Source organism: Salvia splendens, unplaced genomic scaffold (genome assembly GCF_004379255.2).
Source record: "Salvia splendens isolate huo1 unplaced genomic scaffold, SspV2 ctg246, whole genome shotgun sequence".
Taxonomy (NCBI): Eukaryota; Viridiplantae; Streptophyta; class Magnoliopsida; order Lamiales; family Lamiaceae; genus Salvia; species Salvia splendens.
In genome coordinates this window covers 22,193-38,289 of record NW_024598884.1, presented here as the reverse complement: position 1 = coordinate 38,289, position 16,097 = coordinate 22,193, and the positions used below count along the sequence as shown (strand labels likewise).

General features: G+C 41.0%; 1 protein-coding gene across 1 annotated transcript; it reads left to right on the top strand.

The window, feature by feature from the left end:
- The first annotated feature begins 11,315 nt into the window (after positions 1-11,315).
- On the top strand, positions 11,316-15,530 carry LOC121789464 (L-ascorbate oxidase-like). Its single transcript, XM_042187920.1, has 5 exons — positions 11,316-11,698; positions 11,787-11,879; positions 12,126-12,338; positions 13,580-13,774; positions 14,463-15,530. The coding sequence occupies exons 1-5, from the start codon at positions 11,435-11,437 to the stop codon at positions 15,420-15,422; spliced, it is 1,725 nt and encodes a 574-aa protein (XP_042043854.1). The 5' UTR covers positions 11,316-11,434; the 3' UTR covers positions 15,423-15,530.
- Positions 15,531-16,097: the final 567 nt, after the last annotated feature.

The following is a 16,097-nucleotide window of genomic DNA, read 5'->3' as shown; positions in this document are numbered from 1 at the left end:
ATGCTTGAATTTAACCTTGCTGAACACTAAGATCAAATTCGTACTCGTCGGATTATCACTCCTACAGACGCATGGTAAGCTTTAATCCAACTTCTACGTTCCAACGTACATGATTCATTTACAAAATCAATTAAACATTCCTACAGACGCATAGTAAATGTTCAACAAATATTGTAACGACATGTAAATCAACTTATCCAAGATTCATATGCTGAACACGATACAAATCTCAAACTCTTTATCTACGTTTCCACCTTTTAACCAAGTTAAAGAGACATTGGCTAAAAGACAAGATTGAATCATAAAACATGCCGGAATTATAATTCAACGTAAAAAGCACCGTAGAAAAGATCATAGAATAATAGTAATCCATAGAATCCTAAAGTAATTCACATCTTTCACAAATTAGGAGCAACGGAAGAGTTTAGTTATACATCCACAACCAAACGAGAAGAACCATAGAACTCAATGTGTAGATGGTAATAAATCTCCTCCGAGATGATGAAGATTGGATCTCCCTTCCTTCATCTTCTCTTCAATCTCTGTCCAAGTCGTCCCTAGGAGTCCTCCCCCCTTCTCCTCTGATTTTTTCTCGTTTTTAATCCTCAAAACTGCCGCCAAAACTGCCATTTTGCAGTTGAAACTCCAAAACGCCCGACCGGGCGAAATTATAAGAGGGAATCGCCCGACCGGGCGAAAGGCTTCTGGATGGCTCGCGGGGAAACGCCCGACCGGGCGTTCCGAAAGATGACATCGCCCGACCGGGCGATAAATCTGGACTCCGAGTTACCTTCAAATATGACCCGGCCGGGTGGGTTTTCAACCCCACAAATTCACCCGGCCGGGTGACTCATTTTCCGAGTTTTCTGAACTCACGACGCCATTTGCACAACCTTTTCGCCATCCGAGCTTCATTCCTACACCATAAAACATACTTTTGCAAGCATCAAACTATATAAATCATGTAAAGTTAGGGGAATAAAAATGTACAATTTGATTCACATCAGTTCTTAAGGATCTCAAAGTGATGGAGTTCTCAAAGAGATCAAGTATGGCAAGGTACTTGACTAAGAATCACCTATGTAAGTGCGAAGTGTGGTCGCTTCAAATATGACCCGGCCGGGTGGGTTTTCAACCCCACAAATTCACCCGGCCGGGTGACTCATTTTCCGAGTTTTCTGAACTCACGACGCCATTTGCACAACCTTTTCGCCATCCGAGCTTCATTCCTACACCATAAAACATACTTTTTCAAGCATCAAACTATATAAATCATGTAAAGTTAGGGGAATAAAAATGTACAATTTGATTCACATCAGTTCTTAAGGATCTCAAAGTGATGGAGTTCTCAAAGAGATCAAGTATGGCAAGGTACTTGACTAAGAATCACCTATGTAAGTCCAAGACCGCAATGAACACAAAACGTGAGAACGAATGAGGTTGAGGTGTTTAAGCGTTAACATCATTGTCTCGGTGCACGCCATGGGGGATTATTTCAAAGTATCGCGCTACTAAGCCACCTGTGTATCCGATGGTATCGACTATGGAGGGTTCAAAGCAAACAACTACCTATCCTTATGCTTATATACCTCTCGAGGGTTGAGTTTGTGTCTGTATGCATATGCATTCGGCTATTTCCCCTCATGTGGGGATTGTAAAAATCATGGATTAAATATGCCCGGTCAATGGACTTTGACCAAATAATAAATGTGACGAGACATTTAATTTTGTGAAATTAAATGATATAGCATCGACCTACATTTTACGTAGATAAATGTACTATATTCACTTTCTCAAATCCGATTTCCGGTGAGTGAGAAATAGTGGATTAAAATTGGGCATAATTAGCTTTTAATTAAAGCTTGGAGTTTGAGCTTAGGGAATAATTAACTAGTGTTAATTATCCCACATAGGAGAAGTAACACATATTTTAATGTGCTTAAATTAAGTGACTTTATGTTACTTAATAATTATAGTGGACCAAGATGGGTGAAAGAGCCCACACGCGCGCACATGCGCGCCGCCGCCGCCGCTCGCCCGCCCGAGCCTGTGCTCGTGCTCGTGGTCGAGGCCTCGGGCCCGGTCTCGGTCTCGGTCTCGGTCTCGGTCTCGGTCTCGATCCCGATCCCGATCCCGATCTTGGAGGTTTCGGTCTCGATCCCGATCCCGATCTTGGACTTGGACTTGGACTTGGACTTGAGGTGGTCTTTGGGCTTGGTGCTTGGCCCAAACTTAATCTTTTTAGACCACCGCTGAGTCAGCAATCGTGGCTTGACACATCGTCAGGCGTGGCACAGTCAAAGCCTACACGGCTGACACGTGAGAAATCCACACGCTCCACACGAGAAAGGCACACTCCTGCCACAAGCTCTCGTAACGGTTTGTAACGTTCGGCAGTTACTCTCTCGCAATGATGACAGCCATCATGGCTGTTGACCCCCCAGCAGTGGAATGAGCCTATAAATAGGCTAGCCATTCCATGCATCTTTAGAATATAATACACAAGCATTCTGCATCATAAGCTCTCCCTCTCCTGCATTGTTTTTCTGTCGAAAGCTCTGCCCTCTCCTCCATCCAGTTCTTCAGAGCTCTGCTGATAGCGGTGCTGCTTCACCAGAGACGTAGCCGTTTCATCTTTGGGGACGACACGCCAAACCGAGAGCACTACCGGGGCGTATCTCGTCTTGCGAAAAGAGGCCTCCTCGACTTGGCTAACTACTGTTTCACGGTTTATCTGTTTCGAATTTTACATTGTAATTCAGTTTCAGTTTTCCATTCTGTATTCCTTCTTTTGGGTTATATTATGCCCGGCTTTTATCTCTTGTAATCAAGAAACCAACACCAACAACATATGAAAGAGAAGTATTGAAGCTCGAAATAATTGAACAAACACAAAAGTGTTTAAAACATTATGAAAGATGATCAACCTTAATTCGGACATGTTGAAGAAACACGGGTCAAAATACACGTCGAAGTGCTTGAAAAGAATAACCAAAGACCATGTTGAAGAAAGTTATGTAGAATGTAGCCGAAAATAGTATATGAGAGAGAGCTAGTAGCACTGTTTCATTAATTGAATAAGAGGATTACAAAACCAGTATTTATACACATACTTGGAACAATCCAGAATCAATATTCGATTATGATTAACTCACTAACATCTCATTAAGATCACTAATCCTAACCAACCTCTCTCTCCTTCAGTCCTCTCATCAGCACGTCCTTGAAGGTACAAATGCGGTCCCCTGATCCATTAGCTGGCAATGTATCATTTATGATTTGTGGTTTTGATCATGTGCTCTCATCCTTAAAGCAAACACGTGCACTCCCTTCTTCATGCAATTCCTTAATATCAACTCTTCCAACAGTGCTTAACCTCATGCGTCATAGAAGATTTGGAAAAATTTGCAGTTCAAGGAAAGAGTACGAGGAAGAATAAGCTAGAGTGACGCGTTGAAGGGACTAAAACCGACATTGTATATTTTAAACAAGATATTTTCTTATGGATAAATGGTTCAAATCACGCCTACCTGACAAACTCTAACCCTTGAAGGGTATTAAACTTTTTTCTACGAGGCAAGTTGTAACCATCTGTTAAGAGATGATTTCTCTTAACAAGTTTCCGGCGTCGCAAAGGCGATCGGCGGAGGGATAAATGGTAGTCGCGGGATCTTTGCCCGTCGATCAAACCGATTGCAAAAGAAAGTAAAATACGGAAAATAAGATAATTTGATATTTCTTGAATGATCTAAATGAATAACAATGTCCACTATTTATAATAGTTGATACCCTAACTTAAGGAACAAGAAAATAATCCTAATAAATATGAAAAGATATGATAAATCAATAACTAACTAAATAATATAGATATGGAGATAATCCTATCACCATCACGCTCGACAATGTGTAGTTTTTAGTTTAGTGATTCTATATTTTTATAGTAAGATTCGTAATTATCTTCATTCTCTAAGATTATATTGGCATTGAGTTACTTTTGTTCTGTACTCCATCCGTCCACAAAAAATAGTCTCATTTGTAGACGGCACAGATTTTAATAGGTAAAGTGAGAAAGAGATATGAAGAAAAGTAGATGAAGTATGAGAGAGGAGAAATAGTGGATAAGATTGAGAGAGAAACTTTCTATTTTAAGAAATATGACTATTTTTTGTGGACATCTCAAAATGGCTAAATGAGACTATTTTTCATGGAAAGAGGGTGTATAAAATATTTAGGTAATTGAGTAGTATTTCAGGTCAATTTATATGTCAAAGGAACCATGATAAATGATGAATTTATGTATATAGTCGTAATTTGTAAAAGCAAGTAACTGAAAGTATTTTTTGGATTTTATTCATATTTCAAATGAGCCCATTACCCTTAATACCAAGGGCCTTCTTGTTTAAATTTTATTGAATTGAGGTGCGAATACTATTGGGGAATGGGGATATATCACTATGTGAAAATAATAATACTACTATTAATTTTAGAGGTTAGGGCACAAGTGTACCATTGGTAGATACTCACATGTTCCAGAATAGATGTCGCACTTTCCTTTTTAGTTTGTCCTATAAAAGATGTCACAATTTCTTTTTAAGAAAAAACTCTCTCACATTAAATAAATATACTCCCTTCGTTCCACAGTAACAGATTCATTTTGTCATTTTTGTACGTTCTTTAATAGTAGAATCATTTCCCTTTTTAGTAAAGCAACACATTTCTTTTCATTTATTTTACTCTCTTTTACTTTATTCTCTTTTCATCTCTCTATCTTTTTCATTTCCTACTTTATTATTCCTTTACTTAATTCACTTAACACAACTTTTCTTAACTTGCATGCCGAAAAGAAACAGCTCCACAACCGCAGAACGGAGTGAGTACTATTTTCTCTCTCCAACTAACATACAAAACATCTCCTAAAATTTCGTGCAACTCCCCAAGTATGCGATGTTATGGGACGGAGTACTTATTTTAGAGATTGAGCACAGGTGTACTATTGTTCTAACGTGCGCCTTCCGTTGTAGACAAGATTTCTGCCTTCATAGAAAAATAGTAGTATTAGAAAATAAATATACAAATTGAAGCAACATAATTTTTTTCTTAGGAGAGATATCAGATTTTGCAGCCCATTAGGCCATCCACTACTCTGTCTCCATACCGTCCCTTAAACTACTATTTGAGGGCCTCACTATATTTTTTTACTCCATCCCTTAACTAAGGGACGGAACCTGCAACGCTCCGTCCCTTAAACCGTCCCTTAAATTACTATTCATTCAATTTCATTTTTTATTTTTATTTCCAACCCAATTTAATTAAGATAAACACACTTCATTAAAAAGCACACAACATAAAAAAAATTTACAACTTAGAATTTAAAAAATAAAAAAAAAACACACAATTAAAATCCTAAAAAATTAAACGTTGCATAATTTAAAATACAAATTTAAAGAAAATAAAAAAACTACTCCGTCGGCGAATCATCCCCCGAAGGCGGTGGAGGTGCAATAGGAGGCGGAAGGCCAAGTTCTGCTGCCATATACACAATTCCGTTCCACCAGGCTTGGTATTGGGAGGGCGAGAAGCGGGAACTGTCCACCATTGTGGCGGTCATGTACACCGCCATAAGGGTGTTCGAGCCTCCCCCTGAGCCCGATCCCGAGCCCGCCTGGCTTGATTCGCCTCGGCCCTTCCTTGCTCTAGCCGCTTTCGCCGCCTTCGTCCCTTGCGGCCGACGGCGCCCACAGCTGGGTCCCCCGTCATCGCCGGCCGTACCCGCAAACTCCTTCAAGGCAGCCTCTTGTGCGTCGCTGCCCTCACCGCTGTCACCAGACGAGTATTGACCACTCGTCATGTGCTTCGTGCGCTTCGAGGTTGAGTCCGAGCTAGAGCGGACACCGCCGGCCAACCGTTCCTCGTCCTTGACGGCCTGCCAAATATCAACAAATTTGAATTGTTTGCCGGTGTCCTGGTTGTAGACGCGCAAAGCCGCCCTCAAAATGTCGGCTCCCGTGGCGCCGCTTCGGTCGAGTAGATGCCGCAGAATTTTTCGACTTGTCTGTCGACTCGGTCAAAGTGGGAGCGGAGCATTTTATATGTGCGCTTGCGGGAGCCTTTCGGCTTGATCTGGTGGTAGGTCTCTAGGACCTTTTCCCATAAGCACTTCCGGGGTTGTTGATTCCCGACGATGGGATCATACGAGATGGAAACCCAGGCGTTGTACACCGCCATCGTTTCGTTGTTGCTGTACGGATGCCGGCCTAGATCCTCGTCCTCTTCCTCGTCCTCCTCCTCCTCGCCCGCCTGGGCTTCCGCCCTGGAGCTTCCATCGCCTCGGCCTACTCCCGACGTGGGTTCAACTGGAAAATCCTCCCAGATCTGGGATAATCCCTGCGAATACCGCGGGGCGGAGGGACGGGCATATGCATCCACGTCAAAATTGGGTGGTTGGTACCCCCGGCGTTGCCGAACCCTTGGTTCCCGGCGTCGACGAACCGGAACCACCCAGTGTGTTGTACATGGTCTCCCAATCGCCGAACGCGTTGAGATCCCACCCGCCGGAGCATCCATCGTCGGAGTTGCCGTCGCCAGACATTTTGTGATGAGATGTTAGATGAAAATTGGAGATGAAATTGAGATGATTTAGGAAGAATAGATGTGTAGTTGTGTGTGAAATGAGGATGAATTAGGAGTATTTATAGAGTAAAAAAATTAATTAAAAAATAAAATAAAAAAGAAAAACGGATATATAAACGGTAATATTACCATTTACAAATTTATTTATTTATTTTTTAAATTCAATTTTTTTTTAAAAAAAGATTTATTGCATCAGAGCGTGACGACGCCCACTCGCGGGCCGGCGAGTGGGCGTCACGCATGGCGCAGCGGGGCGCCACATCGCCATGGCGCGTGGCGAGACAGCCAGTCTCGTGTCTCGCAGGGACGGGTCGCGGGACGGTGTGCCGCAACGCGTCGCGCGAGCGTTCCGTCTCTCTGCGATGGAATGCGGGACGGTGGCGCGCCGCGTACTTGATGCCCTTATAGAAAGAAAAGCAAGTGGGAAAGAAAAAAGAGAAGTAGGAAAAAAAAAGCTACTACTATAAAAATATAGAATCACTAAAATATTTTTACAATAAAACGGTGCCAGTTCACATTATTTTTATGGAAATTACTCAAATTTATATAACTAAATAAAGTATACCAATTTTTATCTAAAACAAATTTAGATTTACTAATAAATGAAAAAATATAAAATAGTCCATGAACAATACCGATTTTTTATCAGAACAAACCATATATTTAACGACCAAACATATGTTGCGTCAAACAATTGGAGCTGAAACAGTACATAAAATCTCATGGGTTAGACATAAACTTGCAGAAGAAAGTGAAGCATATTATTAAAAGGCCTAAACTACTGTAACTGCTTGATTATAGCAAACGAAAAAAGCGAGCCAGCTTTTCATACTATTTTTATTTCTCATTCTAACAAAATTCAAGTACGAATATACATGATTTACATGTTGCACAATGCAGAAAATTTATCTTATATAGGAGTATATTATAAAATTAATTCAATAATATATGCAGAACGACAGCAATGAGATGTTGTCACATTAAAATGATGTAGTAAAGCAGTGGAAACTGATCCAAAAGTTTCATGATTGTCAGAGCATGCGTAACGCCATGGGCCGGGCCGCAAATCGCGAGTCCCGGCCCGTCCCATGCATTACACGGAAGGCCGGCACGGCTCATGCCCGTCCCGGGGCCGCGTTCCCGGCCTGGGGAGCGTCCCGCGTCACGGCCCGGGACGGCGTTGCACGGTGACGGGCCGCAACTGGCGAGTCCCGGCCCAGCGTTACACAGTCCTCGGGCCGGGCCGCAACCAAATTTTTTTTTTATTTTAAATTCGAAATTTTTTTCTATAAACACTACTCCATTTTCATACACATTCAACTTCACATTCAACTTCAAATCTCTTCCTAGAATTCGAAAAAATGCCTCCTCGTCAAAGAATATTCGAAGATCAATTGACCCGAGTGTTAGGAGAGGCGGTACCGGCAATCCAAGAAGAAATGAACAACGAAGTTGAACGCTTCCAAGCTGTTATTCAAGCTTGGAACGAACAACGAACCCGGGTACCACGTACCCGGATGTATATTCACCGAGACCGTGAACAAGCTGCCTTGCGGCTTTTCACGGATTATTTCTCTAGAGATCCGCGATGGAGTGATCAGATGTTCCGTCGCCGGTTCCGGATGCGGAGGCCTTTGTTCATACGCATTGTCAACGCCGTTGTAGCTCGTGACCCGTATTTCTGCCAAACTACCGATGCTGTGGGCCGGGAAAGTATATCGACGTTGCAGAAATGCACGTCTGCCATTCGTCAACTCGCTTACGGAACTACATCAGATATGTTCGATGAGTATCTCCATGTATGCGAGCCTACTGGACGGGAGTCCCTCGCTAGATTCTGTCGGGCAGTCGTCGAAGCATTCAAGGATACGTACTTGAGAAAGCCAACGACCGACGACGTTAGCAAGTTGGTCGACATGCACGAGCGGGCCCACGGCTTCCCGGGGATGCTTGGAAGCATCGACTGTATGCACTGGCAGTGGAAGAATTGTCCAACGGCTTGGAGAGGACAATACACTAGCGGGCACAAGGGCACACATCCCACGATTGTGTTGGAGGCCGTTGCCGATTGCAGATTGTGGATCTGGCATGCCTACTTTGGTGTCGCGGGGTCCAACAACGACCTCAATGTGTTGAACGAGTCTCCATTGTTCAACGACTTGTGTGCTGGGCGAGCACCGAACGTAGAGTTCACGGCCAACCACCGTCGGTATAGTATGGGGTACTATCTGGCAGACGAGATCTACCCTCGATGGCCCGTGTTCGTGAAGACTATCACAGCTTCGACAACCGATCGGAGGGCAATGTTTGCCCAAAGTCAAGAGGCGGCTCGGAAAGATGTCGAGCGTGCATTCGGAGTCCTCCGAGCGCGGTGGGCTATCGTGAAGGGAGCGGCCCGTGGTTGGCAGCGGTCAAACATCGCCGACACAATGTATGCATGTATCATAATGCATAACATGATCGTTGAGGACGAACAAGATAACGTCACTTTGTGGAGCGACGATCCGCTCGCCAGCACCGGGCGTAACTACGTTGTCACCGAGCCGCCCGTGCAGGGCCTTCCTCACGACATCCGCAATGTCATGGCTCGTTCAGCTGCGATGCGTCAAGAGGAACAACACACTCGCCTCCAAGCCGATCTAATCGAAGAAATTTGGACTCGCAACAACGTTTTCCAGCATTGACGTTATGTTTTTATGTATTTTATTTTCAGTTTGAAAATTTATATGTTGTAATTTTGCAGTATTCGATGAAATTAAATTTTCCGTGTTATAAATTTTCAGTGTTTTTTATTTTATTTTCAAAATAGGTTGGAGTTGTGAATAGTGTTATTTATTAGTTGCGGCCCGGGCCGCAACCTGCAGGGTTACAACAGTTGGGGTCTGGGCCGCAACTGTAGAAGAATGATGACGTGGAGGGGACTTGGGGCCGGAAATGGGGACGGGGTTACTGATGCCCTGAATACCGCGTTTTGACCGATCAAATTAAGTGTGTGATCAAATAGGCTGACTTAGCTAATTTCGGAACAATGTCACATATATATAATTACTGCCATGACAAACTCAATATCGTATAATTTTGAATAAATTCAGTTTTAGAAGTAATTTACGACAGAATACTATTTAATTTATTTATAGTATGCTAGTAATTTTTATTCCATATTTTCTAATATAAATACCCCATCCCCTTCATTCCATCTTCCACACCATCATCTTTTTCTTCTCTCGTTTTTTAAATATTTTTCTCTCTCTAGTTTTATTTAAAGTTGCATCTCGTTCTATTCTTCTTTTCAATATAGTAATACAACGAAGATTTTTGTGTTATCACATATTGTTTGATACGCTTGTGTGAATGTCAACAGAATTAAAACACAACTTAGAGTGCAACTTCACAAATGAAGTTGATTGTTGTTTTTTGGCGCACATTTGTTACATGTCTCTTTTATTTAAACTTCGTCTGAATTTTTATATGTCATATTTGGTCAAGTAAATAAGTAATTGTAACGAGGGATAGCTTTTAAATGTACGAAGTGATGTTGGGAATTTTTTTTTATATCATGATCTTTTACCACCTTAGCCAAATGCAGAGACTATTTTAGTATATATCTCATTAATAGTAACATATGTATTACTATTTGATTATTAACGTTCACATATAATTTTACGCAATGTTAATGTGAAAAATAATGTGATATTTCAAGTTTTAGTTTTGGCACAATTTAAAGAATTGCACGACGGGTGATAGAGACTAGAGAGCCACTAAAGAGATTTTCCAATATATTTTTGTTTTGAAATTCTAAAATATTACTATATACTAATTAAAATACAATAATGATAGTCATCATCCGAAGTCAAGTCAATGCCAAATCATGGTTAATTTTTTGAATAATTAAACAAAATTATGATTTGAAATTGTAATATTACAATTTTATATAAATTCTTTAATTATACCAAACAATAGATTTAAAATTGAACTACAATACAATTTCTTCAAATTTAATTGTACCTAATTCCAATTCCATATAACTAACGAGTTTTAATCTATTTATTCCAATTAATTTTTGACAAAATAACTGTACATACCTCTAGAGAAATTAATGATGGTAAAAAAAAACTAATCCTTCCATGTACCAATAAATATCTCATAGTAGACAGGTTTGGATTCTAAAAAATTATACTCCTATATCTTATTAGATAAAATGATTGAAAAAGTTACTAAGAATGTGAGTCCTATTTTTATAGTATAATAAAATATTTATGTGACGTGTTACTAGAAGACAGTGAAGTCCATTAAGAAAAATTGTAAAGTGAAATGAGATATTTATTGACGGATAATAAAAAAATACAAAATTAAGACACGTGACAGTGGACAGAGAAAGTAATTATTTAGAAAGAAATGATTAGCTTTATATGTCCTCAAGTAGTCCTGTTAATTAGTTGCAAAGCATAATTAATAGTAGTACACACATTAGCAACATTTTAGATAAGATACATAGATCCACAACATGTTTTTTACATTACAATAACACTTCATATTTCCCAAGAAAAATATATTAAAAAAAAACAGAAATAAAATATCTTCGTCATGATGAAGAAATTTCATGATATTACGTCCACACTTTTATAAAGGTGTGTAAACACATTCAGAAGAATATTATGACCCAGCTACACCACGCACTATCACTGAATATATACTTGTCTAATTTCTACTTCCCCTTTCTCTCTCTCTCTCTCTCTTCAATATATATGTGACTGACTTATAATCTTCCACTATTGCAAGTGCTGCACTATAATCTTCCCAAAAGATGGGTGTGTTTTTTGATTCGTTGCTGGTTTTCATTTTGGTGATAATATTAAGCTCAGCAACGGCGGCTAAAGTCCGACATTTGAAATGGGAGGTGGAATACATGCACTGGTCTCCAGATGACCAAGAAGGTGTGGTCATCGCCATCAACGGCCAGTTCCCCGGCCCCACTATACGTGCCCGGGCCGGAGACACCCTTCACCTCCACCTCACCAACAAGCTTCACACCGAGGGCGTTGTCATCCATTGGCACGGAATCAGACAGGTTACATGTTCAACTACTCATTTCAATTTGCATTTATTTACATTCCTAAATATATTAGTCTTTTGAGATGAGTTGTTCTGTTTGCCAGATTGGGACGCCATGGGCCGACGGGACAGCCTCGATATCGCAGTGTGCCATTAATCCGGGAGAGGCATTTGTCTATAGGTTTAAAGTCGACCGGGTACGTATAGTAATTAGTATAGCAATTTTGTAACATGAATCAAATTAAAGTAATTAATAGTGGGAATAACTAACGAGATTTTAAAATTTGACACATACTACTAAACAACACTCAATGAGACAGAACGAGTTGAGTGGTTGGCAGTGGTCCACAACATGAATACCACTTTTTGCAGGAGTAGAAACTTTTTTATTTTCTTTGATTTCCATTTATAGAATTAAAAAAATGTAAGATGATCGGGTGCAGGCGGGGACATACTTTTACCATGGGCACTACGGTATGCAACGGTCGGCCGGGCTTTACGGGTCGTTGATCGTGGACGTGGGAGAAGGGGAGAAGGAGAAGTTTGAGTATGATGGAGAGTTGAGTATTCTGCTGAGTGATTGGTGGCATAAGGGATCTCGTGAACAAGAGGTTGATCTCTCCTCCAAACCCATGCGTTGGATTGGTGAGCCACAGGTAACTTTCTTCTTATTCTTACACTTTATTACTATGAGATTGTAATTGGTTTATTAATTAGGATATTTTACTTCTTTTCTTGTTTAGTGATTTTGCTGCATAGTTTCACACCTATTTTCTTTACTTGAATGAATAAGTAAAAGAAGCTAGCAAAGTTTATTTAATGAAATAGGAATAAAAGAGGTGAATTCTACTCGGAGAAAATATTATTGCCTTTTAGAATACTTTTTTTTTTGCTTCAGACTTCAGAGTCTCCAAATAATGTATAGACTTTAAGAAAGTGCATTGCATTTGCATGGCTTTATGGAGCAATTTTTCTTTGACATAAAAGAAAAGCAACTTAGAAAACTCCATACTGCCTTTATTTATACTGTGGGCGACTGTATTTCTATCTTTTATTTTTCAGAAGTGAACATAAATTTAAAGACTATAGACTCAAACATTAACCACTAAATCACTATGTTTACACACTCATATATACACCTTTTTTCTTTTCTTTCTCTCTGTAGTCACAGTTTTTCAAGTAAAAAAATTATCATATCATATAATTTTTTCAACAAATGTACTCATAATTACTACTTAGAGAACTTCTATTCATTTTTCGGTGCTCGACTTACCATTTTTATTTTCTTTCTTTTATTTCATTTATTTATAGCTTTAATATAATTTTTAATTATTAATTAGTAGTAGTTGATAATACTCAATTATTAATGTTCTCTCTCTGCCTCAAAAAAAATGTTGACAGCCGACCAATTGATAAATAAACTACATAAAATGCCAAGTTCAAGGTATGAGTATTTTACAGATTTTGGCAGAAAAAGTGGAATATGTTTGTGCCGATATGTGTGGCTACTTGTTAATATAATTTCAAATTATTAGTTATTAATTCATACTCCTTCCGTCCCAGAAAGATTGTCCTTATTCATTTTTTGCACTCGTTTTGTAAAAATAATAATAAATAGATAAAGTTGAAAGAGAGTAAAATAAGAGAAAGAATAATGTAGGTAAGACAATTCTCTACATTATTCTCTATTTTACTTTACTCTCTCTATACTTTAACTATTTATTTGCAAAATGAGTGTGAAAAAAGGAAACGGGACAATCTTTCTGGGACGGAGGGAGTAATATCTCATCTCATTCATGAAAAATGTTTCACGTCTGGGTAAAGGGTAATTGTAATACTTAATCATTTCATATATTTTTCAATGTTATTTTTTAATTAATCATGGTGCCGTTTGCAGACATTGTTGATCAATGGGAGAGGGCAGTTCAATTGCTCATTAGCGGCGCATTTTAGCAACTCCACCGCAGCGCCGTGCAAGTTAAGAGGCAATGAACAGTACGCGCCTTATATCCTTAAAGTCCACCCCAACAAGACCTACCGGCTCAGGATAGCCAGCTCCACTGCACTGGCTTCACTCAACTTGGCTATTGGGGTAACGTTACTAACATACGCTTCTACTAATTTTTAAAATTTTCTAAAATTAACTCTCGATCCCATCCAATTTCCAGTACGGGGAAAAGGGAAAAGTTATCATGGGAAAGAAATACTACTAAAATATTGCTTTCACCAAAAAATTTATCTCTCTGCATCTGAAATATTGCAAAAATGTGTTATGCATAACATTCTTGGTAAAACAAAAGGATAGGCTTGAATTCATTTTACTTTTTTAGCATGTCTTTCCACTTTCGATCAGATATTACAACAGAGGTAGCAAAATGGGGTTTGTAAATAAAGATTTGAAGTTGTTTTCATATCTTAGAATAATATTTCCTGAGTGTGACATCAGACATGGCTCTAAATAAAACCAAGTGGGCCTAACCAAAGTGCTGGTCAATTCCGCTTCCAAATCTTTTAAATTTGAACTCATATGTTTGGACACAGATTAACACGTGTCATTTCGTTTCAATGCATACCTCACTTTTTTTCCTTATAGCACGCCTAACTCATCATGACACAATGTTTAACTCAAATTTTCATTTACAATACATAGCTTTTAAATTTTCACATAAGAAGTATTACTCCCTAGTCCCTCCCCTCACTTTTCTTTTTAAATTGTAAATTTATGATTATTTTTTTTAATTTAATTAAATATAATTAGTATTTTAAATGTAAACGTACAGAATCACAAGATGAGGGTGGTGGAAGCGGACGGCAACTACGTGAAGCCATTCACCGCGGACAACATCGATGTCTACTCCGGCGACAGCTACTCCGTCCTCTTCCGAACCGACCAATCCCCCTCCCACAACTACTGGCTCTCGGCCACCGTCCGCGGCCGTGAGCCCCACACGCCCCCCGCCCTCGCCATCCTCAACTACCTCCCCACCTCCCCCTCCCACCTCCCCACCTCCCCCCCTCCCACCTCCCCCCGCTGGGACGACTACCCCTCCAGCAAAGCCTTCTCCCACCAAATCCTCTCCCTCCCGGGCTCCCCCGCCCCCCCAAAAACCCCCCACCGCCGCCTCATCCTTCTAAACACCCAAACCTACATCAACGGCTACACCAAATGGTCCATCAACAACATCTCCTTAACCCTCCCCACCACCCCCTACCTAGGCTCCATAAAATACAACATAACCAACGCCTTCGACGCCAAAAGCCCCCCCGACCGGGCCCCACCGGGGTACAACGTGATGCGGCCGGCCCCAAACCCTAACTCGACGTACGGAAGCGGCGTGTACGTGCTCGAGTTTAACTCGACGGTGGATGTGGTGCTGCAGAATGCGAATGCGCTCAAGGACAATGTGAGCGAGATTCATCCGTGGCATCTGCACGGGCATGATTTCTGGGTGGTGGGGTACGGGGAGGGGGAGTTCAAGGAAGGGGACGCGGCAGGGTTCAATCTGAGAGACCCGCCGTATAGGAACACGGCGGTGATTTTTCCTTACGGGTGGACGGCGGTGAGGTTCGTGGCGGATAATCCTGGGGTTTGGGCGTTTCATTGCCATATTGAGCCGCATTTGCATTTGGGGATGGGGGTGGTGTTCGCGGAAGGGGTGGAGCGTGTGAGAGGGATTCCGAACGAGGCAATCGCGTGTGGTTTGACGGGGAAAATGCTCATGAGAAATGGGACTCGTTGAGATGAATGAGTTAATTTATGTTTTGATTTGAGAGGAGATGTTATTAAATGTAATACCCGCCCCTTTTATTACCTTGCGTGAATAAAATTGTCGAACTAGTAAATCCTAGCTCCCTTGACTTGTGTTTTGAAATGAAAATTATTACCGTCCGTAAATGCTTAATATTGACAAAACAAAAAAAAATGCAAGGAATAATCGAACGAACGAAAATAGGCAAATGAACGGTTATGATTTTATAACGCATATGGCGAAATGCGAAGATATCCTTTCCGAACAAAGTGTCCGAATATATATATTTTTTACATAACAAGCTGCCACCCAGTAAATAAGAAAAAAAATACATATATATTACACATGAGTCGATGGGATGAGAGTTAAGAAAGCAGAGTATGCATTTTTGGCCCTTCTCTCTTTTCGAGTCCAAGCCACACCTTCACGGCCATGTCCGAAGCAGCCCGTTGGGCCGAGAGCTGCAAGCCCGCGTAGCAGTCGAGGGGCGGAGCTGCCTCGCTGAGCACGTTCAGCGGCGGCTGGGCGCAGGAAGGCAGCGGAGCCCGCCGCGCGACAACGGCGACACCGGCTCGTCGCCGGTCCAGAAATGGCGGCTGGCGGCAGTGCTGTGTAGTAGCCGATAAATCATAACCCGGCGAGTGGCACCGACGGTGGCGGTGAGAA

Coding starts and splice junctions, on each gene's coding strand:
- LOC121789464 (XM_042187920.1), top strand. CDS start 11,435: ATGGGTGTGTTTTTTGATTCGTTGCTGGTTTTCATTTTGGTGATAATA. Junction 12,339..13,579: donor GTTGGATTGGTGAGCCACAG/GTAACTTTCTTC, acceptor TGCCGTTTGCAG/ACATTGTTGATCAATGGGAG. Junction 13,775..14,462: donor CACTCAACTTGGCTATTGGG/GTAACGTTACTA, acceptor GTAAACGTACAG/AATCACAAGATGAGGGTGGT.